We start from the raw sequence: 17,170 nt of genomic DNA, 5'->3' as shown, positions 1-17,170 counted from the left end.
CCCTGCTGGGGTGGTGTAAAACAAGCTAGGCTACACTCCAAACATAAGCGCCGGCCTGCCATGCACTTTTAGTGGTGCCTGAAGCCAGTTTTACTGTGTACTTTAGGAGGCGGAGTCAAAGTGATTTTCCAAAGTGAATTTTAATTCGTCCAAATAAATAATATTTTGGCGCACGCGGGCGACTGTTCATTCTCTGGGGGAGAGAGACAAAAATGAGAAGGAGAACCGGAGGTAAACTTTGTTAGCTTGCTACTATTACAGCCCATGAGGATGTTATTCAGAGTTATTGACCTCACAGTAAGCAAGATTTGTCATTTACATTTCAAGATGTTGACTCAAAAGCTGCAGTGACGATAAGCTAACTACACTGCTCAAAAAAATAAAGGGAACACTAAAATAACACATCCTAGATCTGAATGAATGAAATATTCTTATTAAATATTTTTTTCTTTACATAGTTGAATGTGCTGACAACAAAATCACACAAAAATTATCAATGGAAATTTATCAACCCATGGAGGTCTGGATTTGGAGTCACGCTCAAAATTAAAGTGGAAAACCACACTACAGGCCGATCCAACTTTGATGTAATGTCCTTCAAACAAGTCAAAATGAGCCTCAGTAGTGTGTGTGGCCTCCACGTGCCTGTACGACCTCCCTACAATGCCTGGGCATGCTCCTGATGAGGTGGCGGATGGTCTCCTGAGGGATCTCCTCCCAGACCTGGACTAAAGCATCCGCCAACTCCTGGACAGTCTGTGGTGGATGGAGCGAGACATGATGTCCCAGATGTGCTCAATTGGATTCAGGTCTGGGGAACGGGCGGGCCAGTCCATAGCATCAATGCCTTCCTCTTGCAGGAACTGCTGACACACTCCAGCCACATGAGGTCTAGCATTGTCTTGCATTAGGAGGAACCCAGGGCCAACCGCACCAGCATATGGTCTCACAAGGGGTCTGAGGATCTCATCTAATGGAGGTCAGGCTACCTCTGGCGAGCACATGGAGGGCTGTGCAGCCCCCCCAAAGAAATGCCACCCCACACCATGACTGACCCACCGCCAAACCGGTCATGCTGGAGGATGTTGCAGGCAGCAGAACGTTCTCCACGGCATCTCCAGACTCTGTCACGTCTGTCACGTGCTCAGTGTGAACCTGCTTTCATCTGTGAAGAGCACAGGGCGCCAGTGGCGAATTTGCCAATCTTGGTGTTCTCTGGCAAATGCCAAACTTCCTGCACGGTGTTGGGCTATAAGCACAACCCCCACCTGTGTGCGTCGGGCCCTCATGCCACCCTCATGGAGTCTGTTTCTGACCGTTTGAGCAGACACATGCACATTTGTGGCCTGATGGAGGTCATTTTGCAGGGCTCTGGCAGTGCTCCTCCTGCTCCTCCTTGCACAAAGGCGGAGGTAGCGGTCCTGCTGCTGGGTTGTTGCCCTCCTACGGCCTCCTCCACGTCTCCTGATGTACTGGCCTGTCTCCTGGTAGCGCCTCCATGCTCTGGACACTACGCTGACAGACACAGCAAACCTTCTTGCTACACCTCGCATTGATGTGCCATCCTGGATGAGCTGCACTACCTGAGCCACTTGTGTGGGTTGTAGGTACTTAAGGCTAACATAACGTTAGCTACTTTTGTTAAAGGCAACTCAATTAGCTAGCTATCTGTTGAAAAAACAAAGCTGGATAGCTGAGTAAATTTTTTCTCTAATTAATTTATAGAAGATGGAATGTATGTTCTGTATGTCCATCTTCTATAAATTAATGTGAGAAAAAATTTACTCAGCTATCCAGCTTTGTTTTTTCAACAGATAGCTAGCTAATTGAGAAAGTTGGCGAGAGATGCAGCTCATCAAACACAGACGGTTGTTGTATTTGCAGGAGTGGAGGAAGAGGAGAAGCAAGAGGCGTAACTCGCCCAAAATGTGTCTCTTCAACCTCACACACACAAACGGGGGAACAGCAAACTGTTGTTCTAGGAGAATTCCATAATGAAATATTCCTGGCACAGAATAATGTTTTTTCAGGATAATGTTTTGGGGAACTGATGCTGTGAGACGGCTCTCAGCGCAAGATATTGTCTTTGGGCTCCAATATTTTTCTTTGGCCTCTGTGTATTTGCTAACTCTTTGTGTGTAGTGTGAAATGCTGCTGAGGGATCAATGTTGGGTAACTGACAACTATGGAAACGTGTGTTCATGGCCACACATTAAGATATAGCAAACTGAAGAAAGAGAGAGAGAAACAGATGCATGTGAGCTTTCATATTTTCAACATGTTTTTTAGAAAATTATAGATTTGGAGTTAGATAAACTTGCATTTTCAGCAGGGACGGCAGGGTAGCCTAGTGGTTAGAGCGTTGGACTAGTAACCGGAAGGTAGCTGACAAGGTACAAAATCTGTCGTTCTGCCCCTGAACAGGCAGTTAACCCACTGTTCCTAGGCCGTCATTGAAAATAAGAATTTGTTCTTAACTGACTTGCCTGGTAAAATAAAAAAATAAAAATAAATGATGCTACTCTCCACAGCATGGCCTTCATTCCAGATCAAAACTCCAAACCTACAACTTAATTTTGCCCAAAATTACCTGGAGGGATTACTGCTACCAAGGATTCCTTTTTCCAAGCTATACGGAGGGTGGTCAAGCAAACAAATAGCAGAGACCTGAAGACACTATCCAACCTTGATCTGAGTGAGTAGTGTTTGGTCTGATGCTATTTTGAAAGCCAAGAGAAAAAAAAGACCAGTTTACAATAAAGTGCAATTATATATTTTAATTTATGGGGACTGAATGCTGAATTAAGGGTGCCAGGCTTGCTAGGATAGACCAGAAACAACTTTAATTAGCACTGAGGTGTAGTAAAGTGACAGGTGTTGAGGCCTTTGGGTCCAACAAGTGGCAGGAGTCTTTGAAGCCCCCTCCCGCTGTTCAAAGACCATTCACCGGTATTTTCTACAAGAAATCTTATTCCAGAAATAAAAGCATCTCCCAAGTGGGTGTGACACCTAGTCCCGTTGCCTGCTGCACTGCTGCTTGGATTCCACCTGGCAATCTGTTCACCATCTGCCCTGGCCTGTCTCCCCCTCTGGTACAGGTACCCCCACCACACTCCCGAGCTTTCGCTCACCTCCAGCACAAACGCACTGTTGGGGCGAGTGACTCTGAACTTACAATGGCTAGCCCATAGACGTTATATATATATATTTTTTAAATTGTGCATTTTGCCTCATGACTCCTGCATGTCTTGTTGACTACGAACTTTCTTAACCAACCGTGGGACAGACTGTTTGTTCTCATACTTGGGACTCTGACTCTCTATTGGTTACTTAGACTTTTGGCCTCCCCATCCTATTCTAACCACCCCTTGCTTTGTATTCATGTTACCTGATGAAATTGCTGTACAATATGATCTTGTTGCCATCTGATGCACATTCAGATGTCATAAATCAGCACTGTAGAGCTCTTCCTGTCCTATGCCGTGCCTTGATTGTATTACTGTTGATGATATCAGGAAATGTGCATGTACACCCTGGCCCATCTACTGTTGCAAGCTTCAATTCTGGCTCTGATATCTGCTTCACTGATTTCTGCTCTTGTAAAAGCCTGGGTTTTCTGCACGTTAACACTAGAAGCTTATCACCTAAAATGGATCAATTGAAAGTGTGGGTTCACAGCTCCAATCCAAATGTTGGTCAGTATTGAGATGTGGTTAAGGAAGAGTGTTCTGAATACTGATGTTAAACTTTCTGGTTATAACCTTGTTTGGCAAGACAGATCTTCCAAAGGTGGGGGAGTGGCAATCTTTACCAAGGATCACCTTCAGTGCTCGATTGTCTCCACCAAGTCTGTCCCCAAACAATTTGATTAGCTGGTTTTAAGCATTAAACTTCCAAATAGCTCTTAGTTGACTGTTGCTGGGTGCTATCCTCCATCAGCACCGGCCTGTATCCTACCTGCCCTAAGCTCTCTCCTGCCCCCCTTACATTAAGTCTGAATTTGTCCTGCTAAGTGACCTAAACTGGGACATGCTGACCAAGTCCTAAAGCAATGGGACTCCCTAAATCTTTCTCAGATTATTACCAATCCCACAAGGTATGACTCCAAACATTCATTCAGGCAAATGAGAAATAAGTGCACTCAATCTATCCGGAAGACAAAAGTTAGTTACTTTAAGGAGAAGTTCTCTTTCTGTGGGTCTAACCCCAAGAAGTTCTGGAAAACAGTTAGACCTGAAGAATAAACCCTCCTCCTCATAGCTTCCCATGTCCATTACTGTTGATGATGTGGTTGTTACTGACAAGAAGCACATGGCTGAGCTCTTTAATCACCACTTCATTAAGTCAGGATTCCTATTTGACTCAACCATGCCTCCTTGCCCGTCCAACATTGCCTCATCTCCCACCCCTTCTTATGCGACTAGCCCCGACGCTTCTCCTTCTTTTTCCCCTGCCCCACTACAAAGTTTCTCCCTGCAGACAGTCACTGAGTCCGTGGTGCTAAATGAGCTCCGGAAACTTAACCCCAAAAAAACATCTGGGTCAGATGGACCCTTTCTTCTTTAAGGTTGCTACCCCTATCATCGCCAAGCCTGTCTCTCCTTTCTGGGGAGGTTCCCATTGCTTGGAAGGCAGACACGGTTCGTCCTTTATTTCAAAGGGGGAGATCAAGCTGATCCTAACTGTTATAGGTCTATTTCTATTTTGCCCTGTTTATCAAAAAAGTGTTGGAAAAACTTTCTTGGCTCTCTTGATGTCTGTAGTATTCTTTCTGGTATGCAATCTGGTTTTCACTTGGGTTATGGATGTGTCACTGCAAGGTCCTCAATGATGTCACCATTGCCCTTGATTCTAAGCAATGTTGTGCTGCTATTTTTATTGACTTGGCCAAAGCTTTTGATACAGTAGACCATTCCATTCTTAGTTAAATCTAGACTTGGTTTCCTCTATTGTAATCACTCTCTTTCACCACAGCTGCCAAACTAAGCCTGATTCAGATGACCATCCTACCAATGCTAGATTACGAAGACATCATTTATAGTAAGGGTACTCTTGAGCGGCTAGATGTGCTTTACCATTCGGCCATCAGATTTGCCACCAATGCTCCTTATAGGACACATCACTCCACTCTATACTCTTCTGTAAACTGGTCACCTCTATACTCATCGCTAGACCCACTGGTTGATACTTATTTATAAAACCCTCTTCGGCCTCATTCCCCCCTAGCTGAGATATCTACTGCAGCCCTCATCCTCCACATACAACACCCATTCTGCCAGTCACATTCTGTTAAAGGTCCCCAAAGAACACATCCATGTGTTGCTCATCTTTTCAGTTCGCTGCAGCTAGCGCCTGGAACGAGCTGCAACAAACACTCAAACTGGACAGTTCTCAATCTCTTCATTCAAAGACTCAATCATGGACACTCTTACTGACAGTTGTGGCTGCTTCGCCTGATGTATTGTCTCTGCCTTCTTGCCCTTTGTGCTGTTGTCTGTGCCCAATGTTGCTACCATGTTGTGTTGCTGCCTTGTTATGTTGTCTTAGGTCTCTCTTTATGTAGTGTTTCTCTTATCGTGATTTGTGTGTTGTCCTACATATTTTAACATTTTTGTATTTTTAATCGCAGCCCCCATTCCCACAGGTCTTTTTCCTTTTGGTAGGCAGTCATTGTAAATAAGAATTTGTTCTTATCTGACTTGCTTAGTTAAATAAAAGGTTCAATACATTTAACGTGAGTAGATTGTGTTTTTTTTACAATACAATTATTTAGCATCTAGCTAACAGATGTTTGGCTGATGTCACGAAAACGATGTGCGCTGTTCTATGGGGCATAAGTCAGCCTGTTGTGATTCTGGATGGCCAGATTGCGAGCAAGAATGACACTGCCATGTGGGGACTCATAAATGGCTTGTTTCATCATGTTATTGATACCATGTCTTGTTTTGAGGTGTTTTGATTAATTTCATGTCAATGCCACTATTGCTAAAATTCGCTAGATAGCTAACCAAAAACGAACAATGTTTCAAATACAAGTGGTCATTGTGCAAATGTATGTTTTCAATAAACATTGGAGACAAACATGGCGGGTAAGACAGTTGAATGTTAATCAAGTTTAAGATTGAGAGAACTGCTTATAATTAAGGAATAGGGGAAATTATCCCGGATTTAACCTTTAGCTCAATTTAGCTAAAAATGATGCCTGTTGTTCAAAGTGTGTGTGTTGGTCAGTTCAGAATACTCCATATTGCTACTGCAGATAGTATGCCATCTCTGTAATAATGTAGGAGATCCAGGAAAGCAGAACTTCAGACAGCAAGGAAGAGAGGGGAGCAGACAGGACTAAGTGAGTACGTAGAGAGAGGGGAGGCCCACACAAGAAAAACATGGCATATGTTCCTGAATTCACCTTTCATCTCATTTAACCTTTATTTAACTAGGCAAGTCGGTTACGAACAAATTCTTATTTACAATGACTGCCTACGCTGGGCGAATTGTGCATCGCCCTATGGGACTCCCAATCACGACCGGTTGCGATACAGCCTGGATTCGAACCAGGGTGTCTTTAGTGACACCTCTAGCACTGAGATTTAGTGCCTTAGACCGCCACATTAACCTTGTTCATCTATGACAAACGGAAAGTGTTTTGTTTAAAATATAATCTAGTTTAGGTTAATGACTATAAAATCGATCTCTGAATGTGCTACCATGATGAAACCACTACGATATAAGGATTGCAGGCATATGATTTGCCTGTGATGTAGGGTTCAGCCAGGAGTTTATGGACAGTCGGAAGAGCGAATTAAGTGGTAGGAGGGACATCCCAGCATGAAGTGGTTTTAGGTCTAACGTCCTACATCACACAGGCTCAGAAAAAAAAAAAAATGTTTCTGTGAGAACCAGGGCTGACGCTCAATTCAAGCCATTCCGATGTACGGTATCCACAGATCAATTTATAAGAACATGTCAGTCAGAACCGGTGCCAGAACCACGCAGTTGGAGACCTTACATCTAAGCATTTGGCTGAGTCAGAGAAACACAGCAGAAAAAAGTTAAGGTATAGCTGTAAAACAATAGACTACTGTATTAAGTGTTGTCCATTGAATGTACTGCAGTACATTGGGAGGTAGTGATGTAATGTTTGACTTTTTATAGGATTAACCTGTCTCGAGAGGAAAGTCTGAACCCATGCGGGAAAATTGCTTTTGGCATCCCAGGGCTGCCTCTGCTTTACCAGATTTGTACTGCTTAACCTCAGTTGTACAAATAAATACAAAAGTCAGGTGTCAATTTAAAATAAACTTTTATTTTTTATACTTACTCATACAGTCCTACATTTTAAAAACAAAAAATATCTGGTGGTGTTTCTGAGCCAAAGGACTTGACTGCACTTCTGCAATTTCCTGCAGGACAGATCTACTACTTTGAACATTCTGGAACACAATTATTGTCCACGCTATCATTTCTCATACATCAGTGAAATGAGTAAAGTACTTCACTGTCAATTATAATAAATCAGTTCTGCAGTGACAGAGAAATATTGCCAGATTTGGTCACTCATCATCATGGATCAAATGCTTTGTAGTAATGGCCTCAAAATGCAGACAATGATTATGTTGTGCTACAAACAAGCTTAATGACATTGTTAAAAGGGTCGGACCCTTTAGCCTAAAATGACATACAGGCAGTTAGATTTGGGTAGCTCAGGACCTGAAGCAAGGATATGCATATTCTTGATACCATTTGAATGGAAACACTTTAGGGTTCAAACTGTAGAACCCAGTTCCTACATTTTAATATAATTTTTTTTTGAGCAAACAAAACTAAGCTATTTTCTCTTTGGGACCCTCAGGATGACAAAGAGGAAGATTACTGAATGTAAGTACATTATTTACCTTCAGAGGTGAATATCAAATCAGTTGCTGTGATAAGTTTTGTTTTGTACTCTCCTCAAACAATAGCATGGTCTTTTTTCACTGTAATAACTACTGATAAGTTGGACAGTGCAGTTAGATTAACAAGAATTGAAGCTCTCTGTCCATATATAAGACATGAGCATAAGTAACAAGGACATTTCCCAACGGGGAGACACCGATCCTGTAGAGGTTAAAGTATAACAGATTGAAATTGTAGTGGATGTTTTCATAACATCATGCGCTGATTCTGAGCTGGTTAAGTTGATTCATTTACATACAATTGCAACGATCCAACAGGGGCTGCTGAGTGGCGCAGCACATCTAAGGCACTGCATCTCAGTGCTAGAGGCATCACTAGACACCCTGGTTCCATTCCAGACTATATCACAACCGGCCATGATTGGGAGTCCCATAGGGCACATAGCGCACAATTAGCCCAGTGTCATCTGGGTTTGGCCATCATTGTAAATAAGAATTTGTTCTTAACTGGCTTGCCTAGATAAATACAGGTTTATTTTAAAGAAATCTTGTTTGGTCAATTCCATTGATAAAAAATAGCTTGATAACCCTGTTGGTAACATTCAAATTGCTCACCTTTTTAAATGCTGGGGTAGTTCGAGTAGTCAAGGTAACTATCAACCTGCGAAACATAATTGCAAAGAAGACAAAATCAGCCAAACTGAAGGACAAACCAACTCTGTTCCCTTGGCCTAAAACAGGGTATACTCATCAGGTAACCCCGGTGCCACATCTCTGCCCACTTTAAAGCCAGTTTACTGCATGCCCTTAAAACAGTAACATCACAATAGGGAATAAAACCTACAGCAAAGTATATATATATTTTTCTCACAGACAGGAGTCTAGTCCATCATACGCGTGCCCTTCTTACATGGTATCACAGGCACTGCACCATCTCCACTCAGATACTTTATATAGTGGGAACCTAAAGATCCAAGTGCCTAAATTCCAAATGAGAACCAAGAGGACTCATCTCTTGCCACAGGGGCTTTGAGCTCCTGGCTTGGCTCAGCAACAGGCAACCTTGGTGTTTGCATGCCAAGACTGAGCCATTTTAGACCTTTCCTTCACTAAGCCGTTCTTTAACTGGCAACACAACCCAGGCTAATGCTCCAATCACAGGTCCATCTAAATCCAGACCAGGCACCACATCCCAATAGGGATTTTTCTCTCTCAATCATATCACAAATCACCTTTTACCAGTTGGATGTAGACACACACAAAATTGTTTTATTACATTTTCGTCTGAGTAAAAAAATTATATATATATATATATGCAAATAAAGGTGATATCATTAAATATGCTCATATTTGCATAAGACAAATACATTTTTCTGGACAATGGACGAAGTCCGAATAAATATTTTTGTTAAAGATACCCACGACCGGACTTGGCCAGAGAAGATTGTGGATAAATACTTTATCCATCTTTCTATCTGTAAAATAAAGACATGTAGATAAAAGTATTTTTGGAACATTCTTCCAAATTAAAATGTTAACTAGATTTTTTTTTTTTTTACGACAGCATATAAACAATTCCCTCTGGGTATGTCTGGAGAATATACACTATATTTACACAAAAGTATGTGGACACCACTTCAAATTAGTGGATTCGGCTATTTCAGCCACACCTGTTGCAGACAGGCGTATAAAATCAAGCACATAGCCATGCAATCTCCATAGACAAACATAATCCGTACTGAAGAGCTCGGTGACTTTCAACGTGGCACCCCTCGTCAAATTTCTGCCCTGGTCAACTGAAAGTGCTGTCATTGTGAAGTGGAAAAGTCTAGGAGCAACAACTGCTCAGCCGTGAAGTGGTAGGCCACACAAGCTCACAGAACAGGACCGCCGAGTGCTGAAGCTCATAAAAATCGTCTGTCCTCGGTTGCGAAACTCAATACTGAATTCTAAACTGCCTCTGGAAGCAACTTCAGCACAACTGTTAGTCGGGAGCTTCATGAAATGGGTTTCCATGGGCGAGCAACCAAACACAAGCCTAAGATCACCATGTGCAATCCCAAGCGTCGGCCGGAGTGGTGTAAAGCTCGCCGCCATTGGAAGCGCGTTCTCTGGCGTGATGAATCATGCTTCACCATCTGGCAGTCCGATGGACGAATCTAAGTTTGACAGATGCCAGGAGAACACTACTTGCCCCAATGTATAGTGCCAACAGGAATGGTTGGTGGATTAATAATTGTCTGGGGCTGTTTTTCATGTTTCCCAGTGAAGGGAAATTAATGCTACAGCATACAATTATATTCTAGACAATTCTGTGCTTCCAACTTTGTGGCAACAGTTTGGGAAAGACCCTTTCCTGTTTCTGCATGACAATGCCCCTGTGCACAATGCGAGGTCCATACAGAAATGGTTTGTCAAGATCAGGGTGGAAGAACTTCACTGCAAAGAGCCCTGACCTCAACCCCATCCAACACCTTTGGGATGAATTGGAATGCCAACTGCGGGCCAGGCCTAATCGCCCAACATCAGTGTCTGACCTCACAATGGTAGCAAGTCCCTACAGCAATGTTCCAACATCTAGTGGAAAGCCTTCCCAGACGAGTGGAGGCTGTTATAGCAGCAAAGAGGGGACCAACTCCATATTAATGCACATGATTTTGGAATGAGATATTCGCAGAGCAGGTACCCACATATATTTGGTCATGTAATGTATCTAAGGATAACCACAAAACATTTGGTGAATGCAGATGCTTCTGAAGCTGAGAAATTTGTTGGCGTGTGGGAAAAGTGACTTTTGGGAAATGACAGTTAAAGGCAAATACACTGAAGACTACCAAACACCAAAAGTCTATTTAAACCCATTCAACAGCCCTTGAAAGTCCAGTTTGTAAATCTCTTATGAAATGGGCTTAGAAATGAATGATGCATGTTCATTTTAGTGGTTAAAATTAATAACAATTTTGATGACAGTAGTATGACAAACTAAAGAAATTATAAGTTTTCAGCAAGTTTGAAATTGTTTACTTTGTGAAAATACAAATAATAAATGGACCAAAAATACCAACAAATCTCAATCAGTAGATGCAAAAATGTAATTTCAACCTGTGGTGCCTGGCGTCAAGTCCCAATGTTTTCCTGTTCATATAAGAGAGCTCATTCAATTCAGACTTTCTCTCAAAAGGGCCTCGTTGTTTTGCCAGGTGTCACACGTGATGTTTTTCAGTATCTGCTTTTTTCCACACAACTCTTTTTCAATTACATTCGCTATGAAACATTTGATTCACCTAAAAATGCAAAACTGCCACTAATTATTTGGAACCAAACTAGTGTGACCAATCCTGAAAATAACCACAGGGACACGAAGGCCCTTGGCCGAGGATTGAGACATGTCCAAATTACTGGTACTACGGGTTGTGTTTGTCTGTCAATAGATTCACCGAATGTGGGCAGTCAGGAGGAACAGGAAAGCAACCTAGAATGACACTTTTGAATAAATGTCATCCAGAGTGATTTTAGCCCTATGACTAAATTCCACCCCCTGTTCAAAGACACAGGAATTACCTGTGGGTGAAAGAAAATACAAGGAAAAGAAAGCAGTGCCACGGCAGTTCTTTCTTTAGGGTAGTTATGAAAACATTACTACACACACATATACAAATTCTTGGACTAATTGCCAACCAGTTCTGTTATCATTCAGCATATATCAGTGATCTGCTGGTGGTTAGGGAACAAGGTGGTTCACTGTTGGCTTTATGGAACAGAAGAGGGCGTTCAAGGAGAACACTACATTATGTCCTGCCTGGACTGGCAGAACATGCTTTATTCTCAGTAGCAAACCTGCAGAGAGAGAGAGATCAAGCTAAACTACGCTGCTCAAAAAAAATAAAGGGAACACTTAAACAACACAATGTAACTCCAAGTCAATCACTCTTCTGTGAAATCAAACTGTCCACTTAGGAAGCAACACTGACAATACATTTCACATGCTGTTGTGCAAATGGAATAGACAACAGGTGGAAATTATAGGCAATTAGCAAGACACCCCCAATAAAGGAGTGGTTCTGCAGGTGGTGACCACAGACCACTTCTCCGTTCCTATGCTTCCTGGCTGATGTTTTGGTCACTTTTGAATGCTGGCGGTGCTTTCACTCTAGTGGTAGCATGAGATGGAGTCTACAGCCCACACAAGTTGCTCAGGTAGTGCAGCTCATCCAGGATGGAACATCAATGCGAGCTGTGGCAAGAAGGTTTGCTGTATCTGTCAGCGTAGTGTCCAGAGCATGGAGGCGCTACCAGGAGACAGGCCAGTACATCAGGAGACATGGAGGAGGCCGTAGGAGGGCAACAACCCAGCAGCAGGACCGCTACCTCCGCATTTGTGCAAGGAGGAGCAGGAGGAGCACTGCCAGAGCCCTGCTAAATGACCTCCAGCAGGCCACAAATGTACATGTGTCTGCTCAAACGGTCAGAAACAGACTCCATGAGGGTGATATGAGGTCCCGACGTCCACAGGAGGGGGTAGTGCTTACAGCCCAACACCGTGCAGGACGTTTGGCATTTGCCAGAGAACACCAAGATTGGCAAATTCGCCACTGGCGCCCTGTGCTCTTCACAGATGAAAGAAGGTTCACAATGAGCACATGTGACAGACGTGACAGAGTCTGGAGACGCCGTGGAGAACGTTCTGCTGCCTGCAACATCCTCCTGCATGACCGGTTTGGCAGTGGGTCAGTCATGGTGTGGGGTGGCATTTCTTTGGGGGGCCGCACAGCCCTCCATGTGCTCGCCAGAGGTAGCCTGACTGCCATTAGGTACCGAGATGAGATCCTCAGACCCCTTGTGAGACCATATGCTGGTGTGGTTGGCCCTGGGTTCCTCCTAATGCAAGACAATGCTAGACCTCATGTGGCTGGAGTGTGTCAGCAGTTCCTGCTATGGACTGGCCCGCCCGTTCCCCAGACCTGAATCCAATTGAGCACATCTGGGACATCACGTCTCGCTCCATCCACCAACGCCACGTTGCACCACAGACTGTCCAGGAGTTGGCGGATGCTTTAGTCCAGGTCTGGGAGGAGATCCCTCAGGAGACCATCCGCCACCTCATCAGGAGCATGCCCAGGCGTTGTAGGGAGGTCATACAGGCACGTGGAGGCCACACACACACTACTGAGCCTTATTTAGACTTGTTTTAAGGACATTACATCAAAGTTGGATCAGCCTGTAGTGTGGTTTTCCACTTTAATTTTGAGTGTGACTCCAAATCCAGACCTCCATGGGTTGATACATTTGATTTCCATTGATCATTTTTGTTTTTGAATTTTTGATTTTGTTGTGAGCACATTCAACTATGTAAAGAAAAAAGTATTTAATAAGAATATTTCATTCATTCAGATCTAGGATGTGTTATTTTAGTGTTCCCTTTATTTTTTTGAGCAGTGTATAAAGACCCAGATGCTGAAGAAAACAACTGAGTAAGTTAACTTGCACATTCAATGCCTTATGCTCTGCAGTTAACTTTAATTGTTGTGCTTTGATTCCATAATAAATAGAATTTTCTGCACCGTCCTAATCTGAACATATTAACAGGACTCCACTCCATCACAATAAGAAGTTGATTTTTTAAATGGTTACATAAATCAGATGGAAATGCTAAAATATCATTGAAAGGTTCAGTAGAAAACAAGTGATTTTCTGACATGCTGCTAATCCTCCAGTACAAACCAACCAAATTATATTTAAAAAAAAAATATTCAAAAAAACTTCAAGCTAAGGACAATATATTAATATAGATCTGATGTCATACACTCATAAAAACAATCTCAATCACTCATATCGAGGCTCTTTCATGCACCCAATATCAGTAAGTCAAAGAACATTTCTTGAAAAAATGTTGCCATGTTGTGAACTATTCATCTAAGGGTTAGAAGGGAAAGAAAAGTTACAACAAAAAGGCCCATTTGTCAGAAACTGGACAAGGGTTTTTCTCTGGGAGTAAATTAATCTCTAGCCCTCAAAATATATTGCTGATACACAGAAACTCCTAGCATGGATCTTAACTTGACCCCCTGATGTCCTTATCGGAGATAAGCATGCTCTTCAACATGTTACTTCTGGCTCATTTTAACCACCACACGGGGGTAATATAAAAACTAACTCAAGTCCCCCCAAGTTAAGAAACAATAAAAAGGTTAAAAATGAAATGTCTTCCTTCCCCACAGTAGACTTCTAATGCTCACCAAACCCTACTGCACACACACAGACCATCTCACCACAGGCATTCACACTCAAGCGGTCACCCTAGGAGAGAGAGGGAGATGTTAAAGGAAGTGGCTGGGCAGGGGCTGTGACACCGCCACCCCACCCACCTTATCCTACCATGAAACAATTTTATCTGGTATTATTCCATGCCGCAATTGTTCCACAATTTGCACATCAGACCTTTCTACTCAGTCCTCATAGCTTCTGGATCTTCTCAGCCACCACGATAGGGTTCTCCTTGCGTATGCGTGCTGCGGCAGCACCTCGATAGTCGTAAGGACAGTCATGTTTGTCAGAGTAGCGGTGAATGGCGCAGAACAGGTTACCACAGCGACAAGCGAAGCCTAGTGAGTGAGGAGATAGACAAAGTTAAATTAAAATGGCTTCTTAGAAAATAGCAATTTCTCAAGCAGGTATTTTGCTAGGACTCTCTGGGAGTGGTTTTATTTTTTTTATTTTACCTTTATTTAACCAGGCAAGTCAGTTAAGAACAAATTCTTATTTTCAATGACGGCCTAGGAACAGTGGGTTAACTGCTTGTTTGAGTAGAAAGGGGAAAACTGAACATGAGCTGTTACTGGTAGAGCGGTTTGGAATTCTTTATTGGTCTATTGACTAATTCACCACATGAGGATGTCAACATGGAAGGCCAAAACTCACTCCCTCCAAAACAGGCTGAAACTTCAGGCGGTCTTTTCAATCAGCTCTTACACTAAAAAGGGCATTATAACAATTTTCACAGTATTATTCAAACCTCAGTGTGGAAATACAGTACCAATCAAAGGTTTAGACACACCTACTCATTCAAGGGTTCTTCTCAATTTACCATTTTCTACATTGTAAAATAGTGAAGACATCAAAACTATGAAATAACACATACATGTAGATTTTTTTTTTTTTAACAGATCAAAATAATGTTTTCCATTTTAGATTCTTCAAAGTAACTACCCTTGGCCTTGACAGCTTTGCACTCCTGGCATTATCTCAACCAGCTTCATGAAGAATGCTTTTCCAACAGTCTTGAAGGAGTTTCCACATATGCTGAGCATTTGTTGGCTGCTTTTCTCTGTTAAGCATTTATTTGGGCTGCAATCTGAGGTGCAGTTAATGCTAATGAACTTAACCGTTGCAGCAGAGGTAACTTTGGGTCTTCCTTTGCTGTGGCGGGCCTCATGAGAGCCAATTTCATCATAACCCTTTATGGTTTTTGCGACTGCACATGAAGAAACTTTAAAAGTTATTGAAATGTTCCGGACTAGCTGGCCTTCATGTCTTAAAGTAATGATGGACTGTCGTTTCTCCTTGCTTATTTGGGCTGTTCTTGCCATTACTTGGTCTTTTACCAAATAGGGCCATCTTCTGTATACCACCCCTACCATGTCTCAACACAACGGATTGGCTCAAACGCATTAAAGAAAAATATTATACAAATTAAAAAGGCACAACTGTTAATGCATTCCAGCTAACTACCTCATGAAGCTGGTTGAGAGAATGCCAAGAGTGTGCAAAGTTATCATCAAGGCAAATGGTGGCTACTTCGAAGAATCTCAAAATATATTTTGATACTTGATTCCATATGTGTTATTTCATAGTTGATGTCTTCACTATTATTCTACAATGTAGAAAATAGTAAATATAAAGAAACTCATTCCAGGGTTTAAGTATGTCCAAACTTTTGAATGGTACTGTACATTGTAAAATTATCAAACAATAGGTTTAGGCTATATTTGGGCACCGACTTTCATTAACATAATAATATATATATATATATTTTTTAAGAGTTCTAGCACGCCCCTGGCAGCGTATTTTGTTTTGACATATGCAAAGTTCGGCGAAAAATGTTCAGTTTCCATCAGGGCTGTCATAGCATTATTTTTATCCGACATGTACTTTACTTGCATAAAAAGGTTGGACGAAATATGGTTAGAGATGAACTTGTAATGTAGGTGAAGAGAACAATTTATTGTCCCGAGTAGCTGCTATTGGCTGGTGGTGAGAAATGTCTCGCATCTGCTCTGAGCATTGTTCACACTTGGAAACAATGGTCGATTTGAGGTAGAATATATTCAACATGTTAAATTATTGGGAACACGCAGGTACCCGGGAGCCTATTACAGCAATCAAACGCAAATCAAGTATGTGCTTACACTTTTACAGGCTGCAGCTCTAAGTTTTACTCCAATTTGGAAAAATGTGTCAGTAGCCGATCAGGAGCCTGTAGATCTGACTAAAAACGTGTAGTGTCCACCTGGCTTAAAACCCTCTTCAGTCTTACCCGTGAGGCCCACTTTCTTCCGGCAAGTGAAGCATCGGTTCTTCTTATTTTTGTCAGGGGTCTGATCACCATCAGACAAGGTCTGGGCTGCCTCACCCACTGGCTCTGTTAAAATACAACATCTGACTGAACTTCAAACAAAGATACCCATATAGGACTGTTGCTGCAGTGTAGTTATGTATTACAAGACAAGGCAGGAGGCATGCCACATAATGTTACTGATGATATAGACATGGGAAACAGTTTGGAAACCAAGAAAGTATTGAGCCCCCCCCCAGTTGTTCTAACCTGTGTTTTTGGATGTCCCCTCCTCTTCCCCATTAGCCTGGTCTGAGTCAGTGGCTCCAGTATCCTGGGAGATACTCATGGCTGTCATTTGCTGGGTTACTGGGCTGGGGGAGCTGGGACTAAAGACACACATGCACACTCAGACCAATAATGAGTTGATCAACTGAAACCATAATCTAATATTAAGCTCAGGAGGATGACTAGGGAACTCCAAAACACGATGATAAACCAAAGCCTCTTGAGCAACAGCTTACTGTCAATTGAATGGCTTCCATTTAGCAGTCTGTGTTTGTTTGCAGAAACAAGCTGATTCTCTGGCAGCATACCTGGATGTCCTTTCCTCGGGCAGAGTGACCCCTTCCGCGCTGGGTTCCGCTGTCTGGCGCTTCACCGACACACCAGCTGCTCCCAGGGACCCCACTGGCGATGAAGCAACCGAGCCTGTAGACAAACC

General features: G+C 42.6%; 1 protein-coding gene across 3 annotated transcripts in view; it reads right to left on the bottom strand.

The window, feature by feature from the left end:
* LOC139409213 (AN1-type zinc finger protein 5-like) overlaps positions 1-17,170 on the bottom strand; it is a 35,888-nt gene that overhangs the window by 13,916 nt on the left and 4,802 nt on the right. For 2 of the 3 annotated variants that reach the window (XM_071154054.1, XM_071154053.1), the window contains exons 3-6: positions 17,043-17,157; positions 16,717-16,835; positions 16,429-16,533; positions 13,199-14,497 (exon numbers count right to left, since the gene is read on the bottom strand). In XM_071154054.1, coding sequence (XP_071010155.1) covers positions 14,349-14,497; positions 16,429-16,533; positions 16,717-16,835; positions 17,043-17,157 — 488 coding nt within the window. In that variant the 3' untranslated portion in view covers positions 13,199-14,348. Of the gene's footprint in view, positions 1-13,198; positions 14,498-16,428; positions 16,534-16,716; positions 16,836-17,042; positions 17,158-17,170 lie in introns of those variants that run through there. The other variant, XR_011634380.1, reaches the window with a different exon arrangement.

The sequence above is a fragment of the Oncorhynchus clarkii genome, chromosome 5 (assembly GCF_045791955.1).
Source record: "Oncorhynchus clarkii lewisi isolate Uvic-CL-2024 chromosome 5, UVic_Ocla_1.0, whole genome shotgun sequence".
Lineage (NCBI taxonomy): Eukaryota > Metazoa > Chordata > Actinopteri > Salmoniformes > Salmonidae > Oncorhynchus > Oncorhynchus clarkii.
This window is presented reverse-complemented; position numbering and strand designations above follow the sequence as displayed.